Source organism: Mirounga leonina, unplaced genomic scaffold (assembly GCF_011800145.1).
Source record: "Mirounga leonina isolate KUSES-001 unplaced genomic scaffold, KU_Mleo_1.0 Mir_125, whole genome shotgun sequence".
Taxonomy (NCBI): Eukaryota; Metazoa; Chordata; class Mammalia; order Carnivora; family Phocidae; genus Mirounga; species Mirounga leonina.
Genome location: NW_023270305.1, coordinates 4,533,495 through 4,559,852, shown reverse-complemented (window position 1 = coordinate 4,559,852; position 26,358 = coordinate 4,533,495). Strand labels below are relative to the sequence as shown.

Genomic DNA, 26,358 nt, shown 5'->3' with positions numbered 1-26,358 from the left:
GAAAAAATTAATGGTGGTAATAACTTTTATTTGTGTAGTGCTTTATACTTAATTAATGAGTTTGATATATATTCTTAGTTGATATTCACAACAACGCTTTGAATAGATTGGCCAGATATTATCCACATTTTACAGTTTAGAAAACTGAAATTGAGAGGCAGTTGAATGACTTTTCCCATGGCAATCCAGTTAATTAAGTGTTTCTTTCAGGAATCCAGTGCTTTTTACTTTGTATCCTTCTTCCTTGAATGAACAAGATACAGAGGCAGGTAGAACAACAGTGCTAACTCTTGCTGCATTTTAGGATCAGCTGGGAAGCTTTGTAAAGAAAAGAAAAACAACAGAAAAGTTACTTGATTATCTAGGCTCAACCCATAGAAATTCTGATTTAATTGATTGGAGTGGGCTCTGGGCATTAGTATTGTTTACAAGTTTTCCAACTGATTTTTAATGAGAAGCTAGGGATAAGAACCGGTGATACAGAGAATGACTTTTGTTCAGAAATAATGACTGGAGAAACTTGAAAAAATGTGTTAGCCTCATATTATGGAAGTCCAGGGGAACCAAACTAACAAGTTTGGATCACTGTTTTCTAGACTAGCACTGTCTGATAGAAAAGTAATGTGAATTATATATATGATCACATTGTAATTTTAAATTTTCTAGTAGTTGCATTAAGAGTTTAAACAGGTGAAATTTATTATATAATCTAGTATATCATAAATATTATTTCAATATGTAATCCATGTAAAGATTATTAATGAGATATTCTACTTTCTTTGGTACCAACTCTTTGAAATGTCATGTTTATTTTTATATTTAGAGTCTGTCTCAGTTAGGACTAGCCATATATCAAGTGTTCAGTAGCCACGTGTGGCCACAGTATTTATTTTGTGGTTCTAGATAGTGAGGTGTAGTCATTCAGTGTGATAAACTTTATGTGTGCTTCCCAAGGTGCACATGCCTTCAGATCCTTAGCAACATAGCCTGATATTTAGTTCATGGGAAAAGGTTGACATTGAGTGAATGTTTTAAGTGTCTTTTCTTTTTAGTTGCTGATGGGGCAAATGGGAAGTAATTAAAGCTTTTTTTTTTAAGATTTATTTGAGAGAGAGAGAGAGCACATGCATGCAAGCATGGGGGGCTGCAGGGGGAGGGGCAGGGGGAGAGAGAAACACAAGCAGACCCCACGCTGAGTGCAGAACCTGACTTGGGGCTGCTCAATCTCATGACCCTGAGATCAAACCTGAGCTGAAACTAAGAGTCAAATGCTCAGCCAACTGCGCCACCCAGGTGCCCCGAGGCTTTTTTTTTTTAAAGCATTGGTTACTGCTGGCAATGAAAGTCAACATTTGGGACCTTATATCTGAGCTCTGTATCTTAGAATTCTTTGAGGCTAAATGGTGGCATTACTCTCCCCCCACCCCCCGCCCCCATACACACACATAGCAGAAGTACAGTCTCGACAGAAATTCATGTAACTAGGTGAATTTCTCTTCCAAAGAGGGTTGTGTGGTTGTAGCCTGTGTTGGGAGGGCGGGTCTAAAGTTGGGTTTCTGGTTCTAGGCACTCTGATTTGCATGATTCTTAAGTATATGGAGCAGTTCTTGGACTGTCTTAATGTGTACTTGGCAAGGCCAGTGCCTGTGATGTCTTCCAACTATACATGTGTTAACTTCTAGCTGGTATCTTTTTAGTGCCTTGATTTACCTCTCTTCCATAGGCATCCAGTTTAGCCGGTGATTTGAGCTATGCCATTGCTGGGTTGATATTTTTAGAATATAAAGCCAGCGCACAGTGGTCTGCAGAACTCCTGGTCATCAATTACCGAGGAGAACTGAAAAGTTACCTTGTAAGGTAAAAATATATTTTATTTGGGAGCTCCTATTTGAAATAATGTTTTTCTCTGGCTTAGTGTCAGATTTTGTTTTGTTTGTTCTTTCAGTATTTTATTGTTAAAAATTGCAAATGTAACAGGAAGGTTGAAACCATTTTATAGTGAATACTCCTATACTGTCACTTAAATTCTTTGATTAGCATTTTTCTATACTTGCTATTTCATATTTCTGTCCATCCCTCCATCTAGCCATTAATCAGTGTTATTTTTTAATGAATTTCAGAGTTAGTACTTATGTACTTTAGTATGCATGTCATTAATTAAAGTTTAAGGTTTGCTTACAGTTTTCTCTTTTGAAATAAAATTTGCATACAATGAAATGTACAGATCTTAAGTGTACCAGCCAGTGAATTATGACAAATGCATACACTGTGCAATTCAAACCCCTATCAAGACGCAGCACATTACCATCATGCTAGAAAGTTCCCTCATGCTCCTTCCTAGTAAATCTGTCTACACCTACCCCCCAGCTTATCCATCCACCCTTTGCCTGTTCTGGTAATTCACATTAATGGACTCCTAGTATGCACTCTCCTGTCCAAGGCTTCCTTCACTTAGCATATTTTGAGATTTATTTGTGTTTTTTCATGTATCAGTAGTTTATTCCATCTTATTATAATAATAATTTATTTCACTATATGAATATTTCATGTATTTTAGAGTTGTTACTACAAAGTACCATAAATGGGGTGCCTTATCAACAACAGAAATTTACTGCTGACACTTCCCGAGGGTGCAAGTCTGTGTTCTGGGTGCCAGCATGGTTGGGTTCTGGTGAGAACCTTCTTTTGGTTTGCAGACTGCTGACTTGTCTTTGTATCCTCACATGGTGGAAATAGAGCTAGGTAGCTCTCTGACCTCCTCTTGTAAGGGCAGTAATTCCTTTCGTGAGGGCTTCATCCTCATGACCTAATTACTTCCCCAAAACCCCACCTCCAAATACCATTGCACTGGCATTAGAGTTTTAACATATGAATTTTGTGGGGGACACAGACCTTCAATCCATAGTGGGGTCACAAGCATTCAGACCATAGTGTTCCTGATTTGTTGATTCATTCTTCTGTTGATGGACTTCTGATTTCCAGTTTTGGGCTACTGTGAATAAAGCTGTTATGACCATGCTTTACAAGTATTTATGGATATGTATTTTCATTTCTCTTGGGTCATGTCTTTGAGTGGAACTGCTGAATCATAGGGTAGATACTTCCAGACCTTTTTCCAGAGTTTTTATATCATTCATATTCCCACCAATTACGAATCAGAGTTCTGGTTGTTTTGTATCCTCAGCTGTGTTTGGTGCTGTCTTTTAAATCATAGACATTGTAGTGGGTATTTTTTGGTCTCTCACTGGGCCTTACTGGTACTCTTTTCTTCTTAAATGTAGTGTTGGAACAAATCAGAGCTATCAAGAGAGTCACTGTTTCAGCTTCAGTAGTCATTATCCTCATGGAATCAGCACAGCTATTTACCATCCTGGTCACAGGTAAGCAATCATGTCTCCTCTTTGGTGGAGTATGAGGTGGATGGAGAGGTCTTGGCACAGTTTCAGAGAGAAGTTATTTTGGCTTCTTCATTTCCTCCTCTCGTGCATAGTTGTCTTAAGTATCTGTGATGTGGTTGTAGTCCTCTTCTGAGCATTTCTGTTCATCTGGCTGACTGAGCTCTGAGCCATATGGGGCAATGGGAATATTCACTGAGAAAGTTTTTCTTTTCTCTTCACTTTCTTAATCTTATTTTTCTCATCTGTGAAATGAGTATGTAGCTAACTTCTAGCACTCTAGCATGTCGCGAGAACTCACAAAAGGCTGCATGTGAAGTGCCCTTGCACAGGACGGCTCCGTCCGCATCCCTGCCCTCCTCCTCCTCTCCTTCGCTGCAGGTTAGGGCTGCTTTGATGGTGCCACAGCTGATTCCTACAATTGTCACCCAGTCTTCATATATGTCACTTCTCCACGTATTTGCCACCTACATTGAGGGTTAGTTGAAAATTGGGCATTTTCTACTTACCGTGATTTCTCTCCTTTCATTTTGTTGTTTGAGAGTGAAATTTACATTAATTTTATAAGTTAGCCAAGCTAACTTTTTGGTTCTCTAAATGAGGAGAGTTGTAAGTCAGACAAACCTAGCTTAAATTCTGAATTTTGAGACTTACTCTGTGTCTGTTTGTAAGTCCTTAAACTCACTGATCCTCTATGTACTTGCATCCCTTTTTCATCAAAAAGACTTAATTTTTGTATTCTATTCAGTCATAGGTCTGTCCTTTTTGTTCAGAATTTTATGATTATGAAATTTCATACTGCAAAGGAACCCACACCCACCAGAGTCTCTTTGTACTCTTCCCTGATCCTTCCTACTAGAGATAACCACTGTCCTGAATTTTGTGTTTATCATTCTTTTGCTTTCCTTTTAGTTTTACCACCTACTCATATTTAGTTTTGCTGTTTGGCTTTATATAAATGGAATCATATGGGAGACACACAAGTCTTGCTTTGAGGCTTGCTTTTTGATGCACGTTTTTCTAGTTCATTCAGTTTCAACTACCATTAGGATATTTAATTTTATGTATATCGCAGCATATTTATTCATTCTCCTGTATATGAAAATTTGGTTTGTTTCCAGTTTTTTTTGGTTATAAAAATAGTACTGTGAGGGGTGCCTGGGTGGCTCAGTCGTTAACGTCTGCCTTCGGCTCAGGTCATGATCTCAGGGTCCTGGGATCGAGCCCCGCATTGGGCTCCCTGCTCCGCGGGAAGCCTGCTTCTCCCTCTCCAACTCCCCCTGCTTGTGTTCCCTCTCTCGCTGTGTCTCTCTCTCTGTCAAATAAATAAATAAAATCTTAAAAAAAAAATAGTACTGTGGCCAAAATGATTATGCATTCCTCTGACACATACATGTAAGAATTTCTGTAGGATATATAAGTAGAAGTGGAATTGCTGAATTACTGAGTTTGTACATCTTCAACTTTACTGGGTAATGCAAGTGTTTTTCAGAATGGTTCTACCAGTGCACAGTTCCATCAGCAGTGTATGAAAGTTTCTGTGGCTTCTTATTAGTGCTCTTGATATCAGACTTCTAAATATTTGCTGATCTGGTTAGATACAAAAGAATATCTCATTGTGGTTTTAATTTTTATTTCCCTGATTACTGATGAGTTTGGACAGCTTTTTATGTTATTGGCCATTCATGTTTTGTCATCTATGAAATGCTTTTTTTAAATATAATTTCTTAATTTTTATGGGGTATTTGGTCTTGACCTTCTTTATGTGATCTGGATGTTAATTCTGGATTATGTGCCTATTGAGTATTTCCTTCCAACATGTGACTTTTCAAAAAAATTTACCTTTTTTGAGTTATATCTCTGTGTAGTTTCAACTGTTAAATAATCTTAAAAACTGACCTTTTCACTAATTTCTTTCCAAAGATAACTACTTTGAGATATTTTATTTGATACCATCGGTTGTTTTCATACATAAAAATAAAATGCTGTGTTGTTACTTCTTGATTTTTCTGTTTTACACATTACCTATTAATGTCTCTTTATGGAATATGAGTATCTAGTTTTCTTACTCTGTCCTCACATACACAAACCTAGCCTTCTCTTGTTCAATTTTGATTTTGTAGGGTAAATATTATTATGGTTATGTAGATGCTATTCACAGATGAGACAAGAACCTTCTGTAGTATTGCGTGATTGCCTTTTCATTCTTATTCATTCATTCATTCAATAAACATTTATTCATTTCCTGCTCTGTGCCATGTGCTGTTCCAGATGCTTGGTAGATACCTTATGGAACTTACTTCTAGAAGGGGTGACAGACAACAAACAATGAACATAGAGTATTTGAGGAACTGATAAGTGCTGTGGGGGGAAAAATGAACAGCGGATGGAGGACAATGGCAGAGTGGGGAGTAGGGTATGGATTGTAATTTTAAGTAGGGTAGACAGGTTACCCTCACTGAGAAAGTGACATTTGCGCAAAGACCTGCAAGAGGTGTGAATCTTCTTTATTTGGATATCTGGGGGAAGAGTGTTCTGTGCAGAAGGAGTAGCCAAAGTGAAATGAGTTGGGAGCCTACTGGCCATTTTCTAGAAACTGCAAGGAGGCCAGTTTGGCTGAAGCTGACTGAGTAGAGTAATATATTGACGTCAAAGAGATAAAGCCAGTGCTAAATCATGGAGGGGCTCCGTATGCTAGAGTAAGGCCTATCTGGTAACTTCTTACCTGTGTATGTTCTTGTAATTAATTTTTTTTTTTTTTTTTTTTAGTTTGCAAAGTTTTAAAATACATTTATTATAGATTTAACGGTAAACTCATTCCTGTTAGTGTAGATCCCTCTATAGTATACCATATGCATTAGATATTCTGTAGGTTTTGTCTTCTTGAAGTCTTTATCAGAACTTTCTGACCTGCTCTGATGTAGGTTTTCGTCTGCCGCATAGCTATTTCCTTAAGAGTGTCTGTAAGTTTCACTTCATCATCCTGAGGATTACTTTTATATTTTTCGTTGCATCACCTGTTTCCTGGATCCTATTTTTTTTTTTTTTCTTTTTTGGTTTATTTTGCTGTTTTGGTGACCTTCTGTAATTCCCTGAGGAAGAGTACCTGGGAAATATATAGTTTTTGAGGCCTTGCCTGTCTGAAAATGGCATTTATTCTATATCTTCATGCCTAAATGATAATTTGCTGAATAGAATTGTAGGCTGGAACTAATTTTTCTTTTAGAATTTTGAAGATATTGCTCCATTGTCGTCTAGCTTCTCATGCATTTTTTTTCCCCTCTATTTTTTTTGTCTTCCTTCTCTCCGGAAACTCAGATTCTTTTATTTCCCACAGTGTTCCGAAAATTGGTAGTGTTATGTCTTGGAGTAGTTTTTTATTTCCACACTGTTGGCCCTTCAGTTTGAATACTCACTTTTGGAAAAATTTATTGAATTATTTCTTTGATTGTTCTTCTCCTCTGTTTTCTCTTTCCTGTTTGGAATGTCTGTTCTCTATTTGTTAGTCTCACTGGGCTCACCTTTATTCTTTTTTTTTTAAGATTTTATTTATTTGAGAGAGAGAGAATGAGAGAGAGAGAGCACATGAGAGGAGGGAGGGTCAGAGGGAGAAGCAGACTCCCTGCTGAGCAGGGAGCCCCATGCGGGACTCGATCTTGGGACTCCAGGATCATGAGCTGAGCAGAAGTGAGTCACTTAACCAACTGAGCCAGCCAGGTGCCTGGACTTACCTTTATTCTTATTCTCTTTTTCCCCCCTTTGTGTTTGTTGGAAAAGAGAAGTAAAAGATTATTTTAATTCTTTCTATATAAATGTATATACTTAACGGAGTAAGCAGTTTGAAGCACTTTTGAGATCTATTGTAAATATAATGAATTAAAGATACATAAGATTTCCAAATGAGTATTCAGTGAGCCACTAGTTGTTTTGAGGATTAGATACATAGTAGGTACTCAGGATATGATAGTAGTGGATAAACATAATACTGTTAATTTCTTCCTTTTGATTTTTGTGGCTCCAGCCATAAAGAGTCAGTTTTGCTATATCGTCCTTAAGAAATCTGAAAATCGGGGCGCCTGGTGGCTCATTCGGTTAAGCGTCTGCCTTCAGCTAAGGTCATGATCTCCAGGTCCTGGGATCGAGCCCTGCATTGGGGCTTCCTGCTTATCAGGGACTCTGCTTCTCACTCTCTCCCTCTGCCCCTCCCCACTGCTTGTTTTCTCTCTCAAATAAATAAAACCTTAAACAAAAAAAAGAAATTTGAAAATCATTTGCAAGCCTAGTTAATTAAAAAATTTAAAAAATTGTTTATTGTATTTTGCCTATTATTTTCCAATCTGAAATAATAGATCTTTGTTTTATTTTGGATACAGTTAAGTGATCACATGCACAGTTAGAGGTCTTTACATTTCATAAAATTGAATGTAATTGTATATGCTGCAAATTACTGCCATTTTCTTAAAACATTTCTTTATAAAATAAACATGTTACAAGAATAAGAAAATTGTGTTGTTTTTATTTTATTCTTTCAACTTCGTACATGAAGTGTGGCCTTTTAATGTTCGTTTTTATAGCTCAGATGCCGTATTTTCCTGACATAGCTTCACATTAAGTTTTGAACTTAAATTTTGCTGTTAGAAAGGGGGTAGCATGTGTTTTGCTTTCAACTGCTCCGTTTTCTGGGGCGAATTTTATCAAGTCTAGACAGTACCCATGACACTCCGCTTGCTGGTTTGATTTCTGTGAGGTTGACCTGTTTCTTTGTTTGCATCTTCTTTGATATTGTGTTTTATTATGTTTAAGCCAGGTTTTTCTCTTTGCTCTTTTAAGGCCTTTTTTGTTTGTTTGTTTGTTTTATTCAACTTGATTTTGTTGTTTTTAAAGCCTAGGTATTAATACCTTTCTCTGTACATATATAATTTTTAAAATTTATGTTGTACTTTACTTCCTTAGCACATATATACATTTATAAAAATTTAATCTGTTGTCCATTAAAAAGTACATTCTGTTAGAGGAATTGTCTGTATTATAAAGATTGCTAAGGTAGAAAGCCTGTTTTATCTTTGGCCTGCTTTCCATTCCTCTTGTATTGTGGCTTGCAGTAGGCAGCACAGCACACCCTTGGTAGGTGTTGTGGAAGATGTAAGATGAAGGACAGTCTTGACCTCAAGGCCTTATATTCTTTTTTTTTTTTTTTAAAGATTTTATTTATTTATTTGACAGAGAGAGAGAGACAGCGAGAGAGGGAACACAAGCAGGGACAGTGGGAGAGGGAGAAGCAGACTCCCCGCTGAGCAGGGAGCCCGATGTGGGGCTCAATCCCAGGACCCCGGGATCATGACCTGAGCCGAAGGCAGATGCTTAACGACTGAGCCACCCAGGCGCCCCGTGGCCTTATATTCTTTAATGGAAAATAATATACACACATACATATACGTATATATGTGCATGTATATCTAATATATATATTTCTAATGTCTGACATACATTTTCTCTGTTTAAGTGTGTACAAACACATGTGTGTTTATATTGTGTGTGTGTGTGTGTGTGTGTGTGTACTGGAATGCAGGCTAGAAATATGTAAGGCTCTTAAGAGGGTGCAGGTATGGTGATGTGGGGATCCAGATGAAGGAGATCTTCCTTCCTCGAAAGATCAGGGAAGTATGGCAGGCCTTGCACTTGCTTTGGAGAATGGCTACAATCTGGGCATGATGGCTATTCCAGGCAAAGTGACAGTGTGAACAGTGACAAGAGGAAGGAAGCCACAGTGTACTTTGGGGAAATTGCAGGTGGTGTAGTTTGGCTGACACTGTAGGGTGTATGTGGCGGGGGGAGAGATGTGGTGGGACATGGGGTCTTGGGAAGGCAAGTTGAGGTCAGATAATGGGGAGCTTGAGTGGCAGCTTGTTCTTTAGGGAACTCAAATTTTTGAGAAGAGAAAATAGGATCATCTATGCTTGGAGGAATGTTGATTCCGCTGGGAGAGACTAGAGGCTAGGTGACTCCTAGCTGATAGTGTCCTAGTTAAGGACACAGGCAACGAGAGCCTATTTGTTTTCTTATATAGATTTGCTATTCTCAGTTTGTGTAACATTTTGGGCACTACTTAGGTGGACATCATACCTAATTTTTTTCTATTTTGGTGAATGGATCCTATATTTCTAGTTAGAGTGTTAATCACACCACAGAAGGAAGGCCTGTTCTTGGTTCTGCAGTCACGGAAATTCTTGATAGCATTCAACTTGGAGATGGATGGCTGCATTAAGGTTTCTGAATGAAAACTGTTACAAAGCAAGGGGTATGTGTAAATGCCCTGTTGTGCCTGACAAAAATATTGCTAGGCTGTTTATTTTTTCCATTATGCAGTCTTTTTTAAATGAAAGAAGCTGAAATACTCATCACATTTGTATTTATTTTTGGTTACTCTAGTAATGTGAGCCTGTGATATTTCTCATCTACAAGGATCTTATAAATGTGAAATAAATCAGCCAGAGTGTAGTTGGAATAAATGGTAATGTACAAACTCAAGGTTTTATGAAATTCATTGTTTTGTCTGATGCTGCAAGCACAGTTGAAGAAGAGAAATTGAGGTGGTAAACTGGGTGATAAGAAACAAAAATTAATGGAGCAGCTTCGGATTAACTCTGTGGATTTTCTAATTTTGACCAATTTCCTTCTTTACATGTCCTTACTGCCTAATGAATGTATTTTATTCCCCTCCCCCACCACACTCTCTCCTCTTCTGGTCCTGCTCCCCTTTGAGACCCACCCCAAGACCTCCCTGCTGTTTTTAGTATTTTCTGTTCTTGGTATTCTCTGTTAATTTTGGCTTAGATTGCACCTTGATTACAACTAAGAGGAATTTCTTACCTCCTCTGCATTCTCAGAGGGGACTGAAGTCAGCTGTAGTACTGTATGCTCAGGGGTGGAGATGCGCATGTAGTGCTTCCCCTCTAGCAGTCTGCAGCCGATATTGGGAGTCCTGTTCACAGAGAAGGGCACTCAGTGTGAGTTAAGTTCAAATAGAAGACTTTGTCTGTGTTTTATAAATGACATTGTTTCCATCAGTATAGCTTTTTTTTTTTTTTAAGGTTTGGTTTTTAATTTCATTGTGAATCTCTACAAGCAAAATCGGACATAGTCCACTTTAAATGTCCAACAGTTCCTTGATAACTACACAAAGAGTGTTTGAAGGTAACTTCTTTTAGACTCTAATTTACATCACAGCAGTGACAAACAATAGAGAGTATGCATTCTTTCTCTGACCCTTTTGAGAAGCCACCCATGCCCAGAATCCTTGATGACTTTTTGATACTGATCTTAAGTGTATAATTCAGTGATTTTTTTTTTTTTTTTTTTTAGGAAATGTTTATAATTGTGCAGTTATGCACTACATCAGTTTAGGATATTTCCATTAGCCCTAACTTTCTCTCATGCCGGTGAGTTTAATGGAATATAAATCCTATCTCAGTAAAACTATAATAAATAATGAATGAATAAGAAAGAAAAAAAATCCTACTCAGGCCTTCTCTTGAACATTTTTTATATTAAGAAAAATACTCAGCTTTATGTTAAGAAAGATACTCATACTGTCTGTGGAGAAGAACCATGACTAATTATGTCATGGTTGTGCAAAGGGAGAATCCAAACATTTGGATAATGACAAAATTTTTTTTCTCTCAATCAGCTGTTTTAGGGCAAGTACAGTTTGTACAGAAAGAACTTGAGACAACATTTATAGGGAATAATAAGCTGTGGTTGCCTTAAAATAGGTTACAATCAGATTACAAAGGACTCTGGTTGAAGAGTAGTTCGTAATTGATGCATCATTTGGAGCTGCTGCTAATCTGGGGGAGACTCAGAGGGTAGAATGGAACGTGGTCTCTAGAAAGCTGCTCATTTTCAGGGGAGACTGAGGAATACCAGTAAGTACTGGCATGCTGCAGTGTTAAAGGGCTATGCTTCATGTATATTGACCTGACTCATCTCCTGTGGGTTTCTGATTTCCCTGAAACAAAATTGTAGCCATTTTAAATACGTGAGCCCTTTATCCTCACGGGGGTAAAGGCAGCAGTCCAAATAAAATAGCTAGTACTTAGTGGTAGAAATCAAAAATGTTTGTTGTGCGAAAGAGCTCTCAAGTGACAGGATGATAAGTTCCCTGCAACAGAATGGAAGGAAAACAGTCTTGGGGATAGAAGGGGAAGGGGTGCAGTGGAGTATGCTGAAGGCCACAGTCTCTTCTTAATACATCACTTTTGTCTAGGGAGGGGTACATGGGTGCCACAGATGGTTAAATTCGATCCTGTGGAGGGGGTAGTGTTGAGAGTTTCTACCTTAAAGGTTTATCCAAGGGCTTAGGCAAATTTTATTCTCCTACTGTGAGGTATAACTTCTGTTAAGATCTATGAGATGCATTTGGAAGCCAGTCAGTGGATTTTCACAGCCATTACATTGCTGTAACATTGCCCATCTTTCTGGGTCCTAAGGTCGTACGTATTCTGTGAGAATCAGGGCATGGTTAAGTGAAAAGATATGCTCTCTTGACAGCTGGAGGACCAGTTACGTGTAAATTGCATTGAGATATTTTTCATAAACCCTAACTAGATAAGATTAATAATTTTATGAAGGATTCCTTCTAGAAAAGGAAAGAGAGTACTGTAGTTATGATCATTGCTGATTATCTGCCACTGCAGTGAGAGAGTGCGTTTGGCCTTTGATAATGTAGGGGCTATTGGCATTTGAGAGACTAATGTGCAGCCTTGTACCTGAGAAGTGTGAGTGTCAGTAATTGAGTTGACCTTATATTAAGGAGTTTTTCATTTTGCCTCCCAATTTCTCATTTCTCCAGCATGAGAAAATTCTCCTTTTTCTAAGGTCAGGTCAGTTTTTTGAGGAGAAATGAAGGGTGCTATTGTCTGTAGAGAGAGCTGCATTATCTCATAGAGGTCAAAGCTCTTGGTGTGAATAAGGGACTTCCGAGCTTCACAGACTCAATTTTTTGGTTTTATAGGGATTTCTTTTGGGGAGACAGGGAAGTGGAGATTGTTGGCCACATCCTGTGATCTGTTTTCATCCAGAAGATGTTACAGATAGGTAGTTATGTGTGACTCAGAAGTATCTTGGTCCTTAGCCCTTCCCATCTGGCTGTCTTTTAAGTCAAAGACTTCTGTGTTTAAAGATTCTTTGATAGGAGGGGCTCATTCCCTTATGTTACAGTTACATATAAATAGACCTTTGCAGACCTTTATAAATTTTTTACTCTGTTCAGCTGATAAATCAATCAACTGATCCCCCTTCCCCTCTCCCCTCATCTTTTTTTTTCAGAGTGTTTGATTGTAGTTTAATTTGATGCAACTTTATTTTTTCTTTAAAAAATTTTTATTATGGAAATGTTCAAGCACACACAGAAATTCAGTGACCAGTATAACAAATCTGCCTATTACCCAGCTGGATGTAACTTTATATGTCAGTGCAGTTCATTCATCTTAGGCAAGGTATTTTGTACTTTGTTTATACCCCCCACCCTCCAGTTATAAGGACTACTCTACAATTTCTCTGCAAAGATTTACGGACATGCAATTTTAGGAAGTAACTTGGGCCAGATTGAATTTTTTCTTCTGCCTGGAATGATGCTAGCTATTGTGCGTTCCCTTTGGGAGTAGAGAGCTGAAAGACGACTCTTGAGTTATCTTTAGCTCATTTTATAGGAACGAAGGAGTGATGTTTAATTATGTTTTACGGACAAATAGAAAATTAAAAAAATATGTTTCTGACCTAATAGAATGTGTACTGGCTTAGGGGACAGGAGATCTGAATTCTGTTCTTGGTTCTGCTTATTAGCTGTGTAATTTCAAGGTTAAGTCATTCTTTCTGAACTCATTTGCTGGCATTGCGCCGGGCACAGACAGTGTATGGTTTTAGTAAAGTGCTCAAGTATCTACGAGGTCTGGTATAGACCACAGACAGCGTTTAACAGAGGAAAACTGCGGTAGGGAGTTTAGTAGCAGGCATTAGAGACAGACCCATTGTCGGGGATACTTGGTGGGCCACAGTAAGGGTTCAAAGACCAAACTTCTTTTCCTGGGAAGACAAGTTTGAGAAAGATTTTAGTAATTGAACTAATTGAGTTGAAGATGAATTTGGTTTCAGAACCTGGGTAGTTCTGAAATCAGGATCCAAGGTAGACCTGGAATGGATCAGATGGGCGGATGCTGAACATACTAGGCTTTTGCAGTGGTGTTGCTTAAATCCATCCTGAGGATTAGGAGGCAATGAAGTCTTCAGATGATTGTTGGCATCAGCTGTGGGTTGAGGGAAGGAAACAGGGTCAAAGACCTCTGGGAAATCTAAATTAACTTGTTAATTAGTATTTTTATGAACATTCTGCTTACCAGGCTTGCGGTTCTTAACAAGGTATGGACACCAGAATCACCCATTGGAAAAAAAGTTTTAAAATATGCATACCTAGGTTGTACTGTTAAAGGCTTGATCAAGTAAGGTATAGGATGAGATTGTAGCATCTGTTTGTTAAAAGGCTCTATAGGGGATTCTGATTCCCCCACTTGAGAACCCTGTGCTAAGACTTTGAAAGATTAAATAAAGTGAATAAAAAGATATCCTTGCTTTTGAAGTTGCCCTAATGAAGCATAGGACTAATGCTAGATTTCTAATTTGACGAGTCACCTCCTTTCCGTAGGTTATGGCTGCTTAGAATACTGGATTGAGAAGTGCTGGGTGCCCAGGTCTGTAGTTTACTGACTCCTGTTCTGGATAACTCTAGACCTATATACATTCTTATATTTCCTAAAATGCCTTTTTTTTTTTTTTTAAACAATAAAGGCGTAGATAGTTTTATTGGTAAGCTTCATCAAGCTCTTAAGCAGTAATTACTATTTTTATACCAAAATATAGATCAGAATGCTTTTGTTCTTCAAGATATTTGTACTTTTCATTTTTCCTTTTTTTCCTTAAATTCCTCTCATTTATCTGTACCTTGTCTTAGCATGATTGTCAGTGCTGATTGCAGTGCTTTGGCTGGAATATCAATAAATTTTGGTTCAGTTGTTAACATTTACTTGACTTTGTCAAAACATGAAAAAAGGAAAAAGCAGTACTGATGCACTGGAATGTAAACTTCACGAGGGCAGGAACGAACTTTGTGTTATTCATAGCTCTATTTTCAGTGTTTAGAATGTAGCCTGGTGCATAGGGTGCTCAATAAATATTGAGTAAATGAGTGAAAGCCCGAATTTGGAAGAATTAAAATGTAAGAGCTCAGGCTGAAGAACTCTATGAATGGAAGGCCTGAAGCAGGTTTTTTCAAACCTTTCTTAGATGAAATTACAGTCTCATTTAACCTATGGGACTATAAATTCCTTTGGGGCAGGGAAAATTTGGTTTCCTTACACAGCATTTCTTACACTGCTAGCACAGTACCTTGCAAAATTTAGCCACTTCTTAAATTGACATTGAATTGACTTAACCTGAAGTTATTAATGTTATAATTGAAAATTTTTAGAGTCTTTGCTGATTACCAGATACTTACTGAATCTCAGTCTTCACAATTCAATAAGATGGTATCCTAACTGCTCTTGTGTAGATGGAGAAACTAAGCTCTGAGAGGTTAAGAGACTTTCCTAAGATGATATGACTGTTATGTGGTAAGCTCATGTCTTCTGATACTCATGCTCAGTAGGCTTTTCTCTGTACCTGGGTTTGGAAAACTATGGCCTGTGGGCCAAATCTGACCGTTTCTGTATAAGCCTGTGAACCAAGGATGGATTTTAACGTTTTTTTAAATGTTTAGGGGAAAAAAAAGAATATTTTATGGCCCATGAAAACTATATGAAATTCAAATTTCAGTGTCCACAAATGTAATTCTATTAGAACTTGGTCACACTTAAAAAAAATATATATTATCTATGCTTTTTTGTACTGTGACAGAGTAGTTGTGAAAGAGGCTGTTATGGCCCACAGACCTTAAAATATGTGTTTTCTATTTTTTTTTTTTTTTAAAGGTTTTATTTGTTTGACAAAGTGAGTGAGCACAAGCGGGGGGCGGGGGGAGTGACAGAGGGAGAGGGAGAAGCAGGCTCCCCACTGAGCAGGGAGACTGATGTGGGACTCGATCCCAGGGCTCTGGGATCATGACCTGAGCCAAAGGCAGACGCTTAACCGACTGAGCCACCCAGATGCCCCTATTCTCTTCTTTTTTATAGAAAATGTTTGCTGACCTCTATTCTATGCCAGCCAACCCGCTGAGTATGGGTTCAATTCTGCTTAGAAGATAGAAAATAAAGAGTACTGAACTTTATATATAGATTTCCTTGCACCCCTTGGTTCTAATTTCTAGATTGCATTTTAAGGAGTTTATAACCAAGTACCACTCAGTTTTAAATGTACAGTTATTAAATTGCTAGAAAAATGTGATGAGTTTTATTACTAAACTAAGCAGTCTTTTCCCATCCAAGAAAAATCTTCATTGTTTTGCCTTTAACAACTAACCATTCATTAAAATCAGTTTTCTGTGGTCATTCTTAAGTTGTGTTGACTAAAGAGTGTCATGCTTCATGATTTGATTTCTAGTGAGCTGTGTCCTCCAAAGCTCAGATTATAGATTCAGGCATAATGTAAAGCTGCGCTCTTATGTGGGCTCTGTACTGGCAGCATCAGAATCACTGGGAGAGATTGTCAGAAATGGGGACTCTTCAGGGCGCCTGGGTGGCTCAGTCGTTAAGCGTCTGCCTTCGGCTCAGGTCATGATCTCAGGGTCCTGGGATCGAGCCCCGCATTGGGCTCCCTGCTCCGCGGGAAGCCTGCTTCTCCCTCTCCCACTTGCCCTGCTTGTGTTCCCTCTCTCGCTGTGTCTCTCTCTGTCAAATAAATAAATAAAATCTTTAAAAAAAACAAAAAACAAAACAAACAAAAAAAGAAATGGGGACTGTTGGACTCCATCCTAGGCCTGCTGAGTTAGACCTCTGGAGGAGTAGCCCAGCTTTCTGCTTTTACAAGCACTGTAGCTGATTCTGATGCATATGTGTGTTTGAGAACCACTGATGTAGAGAGTCACAATTATGTATGTTTTCTTCCTATATCTAATAAATAGACATGAGCAGAATTTTAAAATTTGAAGTGGTAAGGTTTTTGAAAGAAAGAATGTATAAGATAGACTAAAAATGAATTAAAATGGGGGAACAGTTTCCATTATCCCAAGAGAACACTGTCTTCTAGCTGTGAAATAGTAGGTAACAGTTTTTGAGCCCTTATTTTGATGGGCACAACCTTAGGCACTTCTTAATTTTGAGACCTGTAGTTTCTTTTCTTTCTTCCCCTTCTGCGGGTTGTATGCTGCAACCCCAGCGGTCATTGGGCAGAGCGTATACAGGTGTTTCCTTGTATTTCAAACTTCCTTCTTTCCTCAGCTTTAAGAAGTTTTGAGCCACTAGATGGCAGATTCTTCCAACAATTATTAGATTGAAGAGCCTTCTTAAACCATTTGTAATTCTTCTTGGAAATAATTTGTAGTGTCCCATTCTCAGGATCACATGTGTGGTGCTTAGGGACACACATTCTCTCCCTACCTCCCTTTCCTCAGATGGCCTTGACCACCCCTATGTCATGGCCCTTTGTTCTGCTCCGGCCTCTGCCTTTACTCCTGCTCATTTAATTCACCCCTTCTTGTGTTTTTGGCTCCATCAGTCACAGTTTATTTTTGTTGTCTGATCCCTGTGTTCCTGCTTTGGGTTTTAGACTCTTAGACTGTCAGAGCTGGAAAAGAGGTTCATCTATCATTTGGCTCAGCCCCTTCATTTCTCAGGTGGGAGAGCTGAAGCCTGGGGAGGTTAAGCCAAGGACAAGGACTGTGTCTTATTTATCTTTGTGCCCCGTGGTGCTTTGCACGTAGCACGCGGATAGAAGTTTCTTGAGTGGAACAATTGTGGTAAACGCTGTGAAGAATACAGGTAGAATCTCTGTGCCCAAGTGGCTGCAAGTTTGCTAATGGAGGCAGGATTTGAATAACTGTCCCAGTAGAGAGGGAGGAGGTGGTAAGTGCCCAAGAAGGGAGCAAGACAAACTGTTTTGTAATGTTAAGGCCCGCTCCTCCTGCTTTTCTTTTATAGGCTAGAAGCATGCACTGTGTTTATTGTTCTCCAAGCACACCGTTTTACAAACTGGAGTCTGTTCTTTGACATCGAGTTCCCTTTGCTTAGGATGCTCTTTACCTGATCCCTTTATCTGTCTGGGAAATTGTTTAAAGGGTAAACTTTTCCGCTGATTTTAAGCCAGTGAAGCCTTCCTTGGTTTCTTCCTCCATGCAGTTTATTTATCTGCCCTTTGGGCTGTCTTTGTACCTAACTCCAAGGTCATTGAAGAGGTCCAGTGCGGTATGGCTTGTGTTCTTTCCCCTGGAGTGGACTGTGCTCGTTTTCATTCCTTTGTGTCAATATTATCCCCAAGGCCATCTGAGGAAAGGAAGGTAGGGACAGAAAGCGTGCCCCTAAGCACCGCACCGTGCTTGATCCTGATGAACTGGGAAAGCTAAATGTGACACTGTAAATTGATGACAAGAAGAATTATAAATGGTTTATTAAGAAGCTTCTTCTTAGCATATTCTTCATTGCTTAGCACACAATTTGCATTTAGCAAATATTGATGGGATGCAGGGCATTTCTTGAGATTACATTTGTTGCAGAGGTATTGGAATCTAAGACCCAAGATTTTCCTATTTTCCACAAAATTTTGAGGTCAAAGATTATTGGGCAAGGTAATCGCCCTCTCTCTCTGCATGTCAGTATTCTGGATGGAGGAAATTATTGCAACAGAACAACATTAATGATATAAGTTATTTTCTACAGTATGTCTGTGGACTTATTTTTTGCAAAAATCTAACAGTCCTTTCAGGAGTAAATCACAAAATGCTTAAGCTATAACCATTAATATGTAAACAACCTCAAAATGTCACAAAGTAAATGATATGCTAATTTTATTTTCAGTATTTGGCTAGACTTGTGGATTGGTGTTATGTGTTAGAGCCAATTTACTGAATTTTCTCACCTGGACTTCATTAACTGGAAAAATTTATGTACATAATTTGGGGTGCTCTATCTTGGTGTTACTCTTTTTAAGCTAAAGAGAGAATGATGTAATGAACACCTGGGTACCTACTACTCAGAATTAACAAATATTAAGATTTTCTTAAAATCTTAAGGTGTGTGGGTGTGTGTACATACACATATATGAATAAAAGACAGGAGTACAAACAAAACTTCCTACTTCCATTGCTTTGTGTCATGATTTTGTTGTGACCTTCCCTATCATCTATCTAGCTATCATCATCTATCTGTCATCTACCTATTGTAGTTACATTGCATGTTTCCCTGAACAACTTACTGAATTTATCCATCCCTTGTAAACATTTAAAATACTTCTTGTTTTCCTGCATTGTAAATAGTGCTGCATGAAATACTCTTTTACCAAGAGATAAATATACCCATACAAGAATTTCTCTAACAGTTCCTTAGAATAGTTAGGTGTATGTGTTTGTTAGGTATTGTCGTATCATTCTCCAAGATGATTGCTCCAATTTGCGATTTCACCAGTACTTTTTAAGAGAAACTGTGTCCTTAAACATACTCTGTATTGTTTTACTGATTTTTTTTTTTTTAAACATAAACTCTATGCCCAACATGGGGCTCGAACTCACAGTGCCAAGATCAAGAGTCGCATGCTGTACAGACTGAGCCAGCCAGATGCCCCTAAATCTATATTGTTTTAATCTGCATTATTAACTTCTGGATTTCTCTTTTTGTGACTTGCTTAATTCTTTGTCCGTTTTTCTTTTGGGCTGATTGTGGAAGATCTATATAAATTGTTTGCTAATACTGTTACTTTCATGTACTCTCCTGGTGTGTGATTTATCTTTGTATGGATAGAAATTTTAGATTTTAATATGGTGAAATTGGGAGGAGAATGTCTTAATGACACGAGGGTAGGGAAGTATTTGCAGGTCAAGATGCACAAAGCACAACTCATAAAGGGAAAGATTATCAGTGTGAATGGAGTTGGCTTTTCTTTTCTTTTTCTTTTTTTTTTTTAAAGATTTTATTTATTTGAGACAGAGAGAATGAGATACAGAGAGCATGAGATGGGGGAGGGTCAGAGGGAGAAGCAGACTCCCTGCCGAGCAGGGAGCCCGATGCGGGACTCGATCCAGGGACTCCAGGATCATGACCTGAGCCGAAGGCAGTCGCTTAACCAACTGAGCCACCCAGGCGCCCGGAGTTGGCTTTTCTTAGACCTGCTACCTGCCCATGTAAATTTTAGATTTGTCTAGTTCTGTCACATCAGTTTCAGTTCCACGAAAAATTCTGTTGGGGATTTTATTTGAAATTGCATTCAATTTATAGATTAAGAAGAATTGACATCTTTAAAGTATTGGGAGTTTGTCAAAGAGCATGGTATTTTTCTCTTTTTATTCATGGCTCTTAGTCTCTCACAAACATTTTGAAATTTTTTCCCTAATACTTTGGTTTACCAGATATCGGCTTAACATTGTTTAGTGTGGTCTTTATCAGTGAATCACCCCCTTCCCCCATTTCTGCCCACCCCTGCGGCCATGACCTTTCCCCTTCTCCCTGCCTCATCTTCTTGTACTTACAGGTGAAACTTAGCAAGCATGGGGACAGGCGGGGGAAGTAGAGTTGCTCTAGCACCCTTCACTGTGCTACTTAAGGAGAAAGTTGGAGTTTTAAATTCAGTCATTCAGGGAACATTTACTCTGTGTACAGTGCTGGGTCTTGGACTTCTCTCCCCTCTCTTTCATTGACTGTTTTCATTCAAGTTACATCATTTTACCATCTAGGAGTACATGATTAGTGCCATCATTCTGCCTCTTTTTCCACTTACTCCTTAATTGGGCATTAATGGAGGAAAGATTGTTTGGAAGCAGATATCGAATCTCTTTTGTTCTTGATGGAGTTTGTCATGTAGCCAATCTGATGTGTGCATGGCTGTCTATGATATTTATCAAAAATCAGAGAGAGGCAGTGTATTCTAGTGTTAAGACCAAGGGATAAAAAATCTGAAATTTTGGCTAGCTTTGTATCTCCTTCAGTAGTTAGGCAACTTAGTTCTATACCTATGTATGTATGTATGTACGTATACATATATGTATGTATTTTTTGGTCAAATAATCCTTTATTGAAATATTTTCCTTTGCAGTTCTTAACTAGTGGGACATTCCACTGCACCACTGTTGATGTCATCTATGGATGTCATGAGGGTGCTGACCATCAACATTGCAGCCCACAGATTGGGCAGTTTCCAGACCTCTTTAATGGTTCCAGAGAGTTCTCTGGCGAAGGAGTGGTGCCGCATCAGTTGGGCAGGGTTGACAGTCTCATCAAAAGTGGTATTTCCGCTGTGCGGCTGTTTTTCTACTTCTTTCTGTCTCCTGGTAGTTCCTTGAGGGCTTTGATAATCAGGGCAGAGACACAAGGTACCATTTCAGTCTGGGCCTGTCTGTTCTGAACTGTCCGTTTCATTGTCATCCTTAGACCTTCTAATTACTAGTTGATAACTAGCAATGTTATCACCAACTTCTTTGGAGACAAACCCAGGGGGCCGATCTTGGGGGTCAGGACAGACGTGGCTCCGACTTTGCCACCGGGGCACCTCAGGTATATCTCACTGGGATCAAACTTAGGTGGCATGGGGGGCTGAACCTGGATTCTGGATGACTGCAGAGAGTTGCATATTTACTTCTGCCAAACCAAAAGCCAAAAGCTACATATACTTTTTTAATCTGAAAATTAGATATGTCCCCTCCTTGACATGGTAGTGCAGATTAAAAAATAACGTCCAGTCCCTTGAGAAAAGAATTATACTGTTAATATAAATATATATGTTGTACATTGAGCCGAGGAAAATTAGTTATCAGGATCTGCTTTATCCTGGCCTTTTAGGGATTTGTTGAATTCTCTAACAGTGTTTTTATTTTTACTATAATTATAGGTTACTGATTTTTAAAGATATGCTTTATGAATCACATATTTCCTGTTTGAAAAACCATTGAGATTAAATTCAGAAATGTAGATATTCAAAATTGCCTGTTTTCTTCTATTTATTCAGAGGACTTTTTTTTTTTTTTTTTAAGTAATCTCTATGCCCAATGTGGGGCTTGAACTCATGACCCCAAGATCAAGAGTTGCATGCATGCTTCACCAATTGAGCCAAGCCAGGTGCTTCCGGAGTTGTGTGTTTAAACAAATTGACTTTTGAAAAAAAATTTCTTTGTGGAATATTTGAAGCCTGTTCATAGAGACGATAGTATATTGACTCCTTTGTGCCTGTCATTCAGTTTCAACAATCATTTCGTGGTCAGTCTTGTTTCATAGATATCCCCAGCTATTCCTCCACCCACCTGTTTTGGATTACTTTTAAGTAAATCCTTTTGATATGCCAACACTAGAGAGCCTTACGAAGTGTTGTTTTCTTTTACCTTCCAATTTCTATGCAGAAACTGAAGTTTTTTAAGTTTTGATTTTACCATGAGCATGGTCTAGAAAAAGGTAACGACTGATTTGTGTGATGGAATGCATCTTCTTTCTGATAAAATGGGAGCATGGTGATAACAATACTATGTGTTTTGCTTTAAAAGGAGCTTGATAATTATTTTCCGCCATTTGGGACAGTGATAGTTCCCGTTAGGGGCACATTATATGCACAAGACCCATGAAACCCGTGGCCTAGCTCTTCTCTTACTATATTGCCTTATTGTCATTAGGAACAAAAATAATTCACTGGTAATTGTAGTGCTTCCTTTAATATATCAGAACTTTACTTTCAAACGTTTCTCTTTTTTAGACAGATGATTATAATATCTATTATATAGTTCCCTGCCAGATTTGGTGAACATGACTTTAAAAATCACGACTGTTTATGGTGACTCTAGTTAAAAATACTGTGTTGCGTATTTCAAAATTTCTTTTTTTTTTAAAGATTTTATTTGAGAGAATGAGAGAGAGAGAGCATGAGAGGGGGGGTCAGAGAGAGAAGCAGACTCCCTGCTGAGCGGGGAGCCCGATGCGGGACTCGATCCCAGGACTCCAGGATCATGACCTGAGCTGAAGGCGGTCGCTTAACCAACTGAGCCACCCAGGCACCCCATGGATTTCAAAATTTCTAAGAGAGTAGATCTTAAAAGCTTTCATCACAAGAAAAAAAAAATTTTTTTTGTAACTATGTATGGGACGGATATTAACTAGACTTATTGTGGGGATCATTTCACAATATATACAAATTTTGAATTATTATGTCATACATCTGAACTAATATAATGTTATGTATCATTTATACCTCAATAAAAAATCATGACTGGGTTTTATTATTAATCAACTTAGTTTGTGTAGCATCACACGGCTTTGAACTTTTAGTATATGTTAGACTGTTTGCTCTGTTGGTACCTTACCTCTAATTGCTAATGAAGTAGAACAAACAGTAAAGTAAACCGATCATAATGCACATCTAATCTACTACATAGTCTTGTTTCAGTGTAGTCAGACTGTAGAGTTCTGTCCTATCCAGGGCGCTCCCAGCTGTCCTTGCTAACATCTGTAAGTGCGTACAGTCCACTGCTGTAACGAATACATGTATACCTGGATGTGGTGACAGACCTGTGTGTTAAAGTTTACTGGTGTTGATACAGTTTCTTCACTGTTCAGTGGTCAACCTTAAAACCTTTTTACTCTTCTTAGAATTCCCGTCCGGATTTCAGGTGCTTGAATGTTTAAGCCTTCCTCTGTATAAGTGAAGGTGAAATTCTAATTGAAAAACCATCTGCTTTTCTTTTGGTGGTTTCTTCTAAAATGTTGAACTTTTAGGTTTAGTATATAGTAATTCTACTTTAGTTTTCTTTGTGAAGGTGGCTGTTTCTGCTCTCCTTGTTTTGATGTCCTCTTATTCAGACTGCAATTTATCAGTTCTTTTTATTCCTCTGTGTTTTTTAGACTTTTGCTGGTTGGTGGATGTGAAACTGCTGAAGTGGGCATATCAAAAGCTTCTCGCTATGGCCTGTCTGCCTGGAGAGTTCTTTCGGGATCGCCTTATTATAAGCAGGTTACTAATGGTGGAGACCGGGTCACTGCAGTAAGTATTAGTCACGCCATTTCGCTTTGCGAGTAGGTCTCAGCAGGACAGAAGGAAATACTTTGTCTTAAATGAGGAAAGTGACTTCATGTGGAATTTTAGCGCTTCTTTCAAATATCAAATTTATCTAAAGTGTTTTTTTGTTTAACTTGGTCTCATTTTTATTAACAGAATTGGCAGATATTAGAGAAGGAACCTAACAGTAGTCCTGTTACTTGCATTTGCTTATTTAGACATTAATGTTTATTCAGCACTTTTTATGGGCTGGCAACTGTTTTGAGTGGCTGTGCATATTAGCTCACTTAATTCTCACTGACTTTTTGAGGTAGGTATCGTTACTAGCCTGTCTATGAGGAGAGTACAGAGTAGTTAAGTAACTTCCCTGGGTTGCCGAGCTTGTAAGTAGCAGAATCGGAGCACGAGCTTCAGCACAGTTTCCCCCGTTCAAGTTCTTTACCACCATGGTACACTTGCTAATATTTTGGTCTGTGTTCACCTGGATGATTCACCCAGCCGTTCATTCCTTTGCTGTGTAGCAGAGCACTTGGTGTGCTGTAATAGTCTGTACAGGCTAGGTTCTGCTATGATAATAAAACCGTCCGATAAACAGATGAAAACTCCTCTGACATTTCTGTGGGTTACCATGTAACAGTTCATTCCTTATTTGTGGCAAAGCCTGTTCTTGGTGCCATGACTCCCCTGGACAGTTTGTTCCAAGTGATGATTAAAGAATCCACGCAGCTTGGTGACCTCTTGAGGTTCCAGTACCTCAGTTTATAGGAGGGGGAAGAGGGGTTTAAGAGGTGGAACTTTTCAAACCAGAGCTAACATTACCTGTGCTCACAGTTCATGTGTTCTAACTAATCACATGACCCTTCCTACCTTCACAGGCCTGGGAAATAGTTTTTCTGTGTGTCCAGAAAGGCAAGAAAAATGAGATATTGATGAATACTAATTTCTCTGCCATATTGGCACCCTACATATTGTTTACTTATGTTAACTGCAGGAAATCAAGCACTTGATCACAGTTATGCATCCTGTGCTTAGCACATTACCTTACATGTAGTGGATGCTCAGATACGTTTCAAGTGAGGAAGAAACCAAGAAATTAAAGGGAAACACAACATAAGTGAATGTGTTATGTTGTTTTTTCCTGTAGTGAATGTATTTGTCCTGTTATTTCTGTTCTAAAATGCACTGATTTTAAAATAATCCTCTAAAACCATGAATGGTTAAAGGTTTGGTGTTAAAAAGGAAATAATGAAGAAGTACTTTTAAAAAGAAATCTTAAGCAATTATTGTAAACTTCCATTCATTTTTTTTTCTTTAGCTTTTAGCATGTTTTGAAGTACGTGATTGTGAATTTAACCCAACAAAGTAGTTTTTTTTTTTTTTTAAATTAGCTCAACGTAGTGGTTTATATGCTACTAGACCTTCTAACAGTTTGTATTTCAGCATGAGTTTATAGTCGAGGACTGTGCTTTGTGCTTTTCCTTCCATGCATTATCCCTCTACCCATTCTAGGTACTGCCTCTTCTGCAGGATGCAGGGAGGAGTCCAGACTGAGTGTTAGTGGCCACACCTCACAGATACGGAGCCTAAGACCCCAGGACTAAAAATAGGGGAACACAGGTGGAACGGATCTTCTAGACTCTGTTGAGTACCTTCCCCCGCCCCCCATAGGAAGTTATATACAGATCAGTGGTACCCTCAGATTTATCTATGATGATTATCCCATAATTCATAAAGAGGTAGGAGTTGCTTATACATATTAAACATATTATTTCGTTTCTGCAGGAAGTTAGTCCTGTTTCTCTTTCTGATTTAATTCATACCCAGCTTATAGTTTTCTTTGTGAGCTCTACCAGGGCAAATCTTGGAAAGTGTTTGAAACCGTTTCGGCTCTTGAATCTAAGTGTGATGTCTGCAACTTATTTTTAAATGGTTTAGTTAAAAACATAGTTTTTAAGTTTTATTTAAGTAATCTCTACACCCAACACAGGGCTTGAACGCATAACCCCAAGATGAAGAGTTGCACGCTCCTCTGACCGAACCAGCCAGGCGCCCCAGTCAAAACCCATAATTTAAAAGATATGTATACACACACAGAGATAAAGCAAGTGTGGCAAAGCATTAATAATTGGTGGACCCAAGCAAAAGGCATACTGGTGTTTTGTTGTACATTTACTTCAGCTTCTCTGTAGCTATGAAATTTGTCAAAATTAAAGGTTGAGGGGAAAAAAAGAAAGAAAAAAAACAGGTAAGTGTGGAGAATACAAGGAGAGATGAAGTAGGCAAACGGTGAAAGTCCATTTCAGTACAGATAATCAAGCGTGTTTGTGACAGAATGGTCTGGGAAAGGAAGAGTCACAGAATATGGTCACATACCATGACACCTTTCTTCACCTTGGCTTCTTTGCATTCTCTTGTGCTTTCACTTTGCTCCTCACTGAAGTATTGGAATCTGATTTGCTATGGTCCTTCCTTCTCCAGCTGAAGCTCTGGGATTGCAGTCTCTTAGAAGAAAATTGCCTTTGCACTGACAGAATAAGTGGGGGAAAACATTAAATTGCAAATTGAATGCTTGGCTGTATGATTAATTTCTTCAAATGCTGCAAGTGTATTTTAATTACATTAGTGGCTCTTAAATGTGTCTTGCCGCTAAACTTACTGTCATTCTACATAGCCTGCCCCTGCCTCGAAGTAATTTGAATTACAGGATTAATTCCTTTTGTCAGGTGGCAGATATTGTCCTCATTGAAGGTGTTTGTTTAAGGTTGCTATTATGTTGGGGTGGGTATTGATGAAAAATGCT

At 38.5% G+C, this 26,358-nt stretch overlaps 1 protein-coding gene across 3 annotated transcripts in view; it reads left to right on the top strand.

Annotated features, from left to right (window-relative positions):
* Positions 1-26,358, top strand: part of NBAS (NBAS subunit of NRZ tethering complex) — a 322,416-nt gene that overhangs the window by 25,945 nt on the left and 270,113 nt on the right. For 2 of the 3 annotated variants that reach the window (XM_035000615.1, XM_035000617.1), the window contains 3 exons: positions 1,724-1,857; positions 3,282-3,380; positions 23,405-23,543. In XM_035000615.1, the coding sequence (XP_034856506.1) occupies positions 1,724-1,857; positions 3,282-3,380; positions 23,405-23,543 (372 nt within the window). The remainder of the gene's footprint in view (positions 1-1,723; positions 1,858-3,281; positions 3,381-23,404; positions 23,544-26,358) is intronic. The other variant, XM_035000616.1, reaches the window with a different exon arrangement.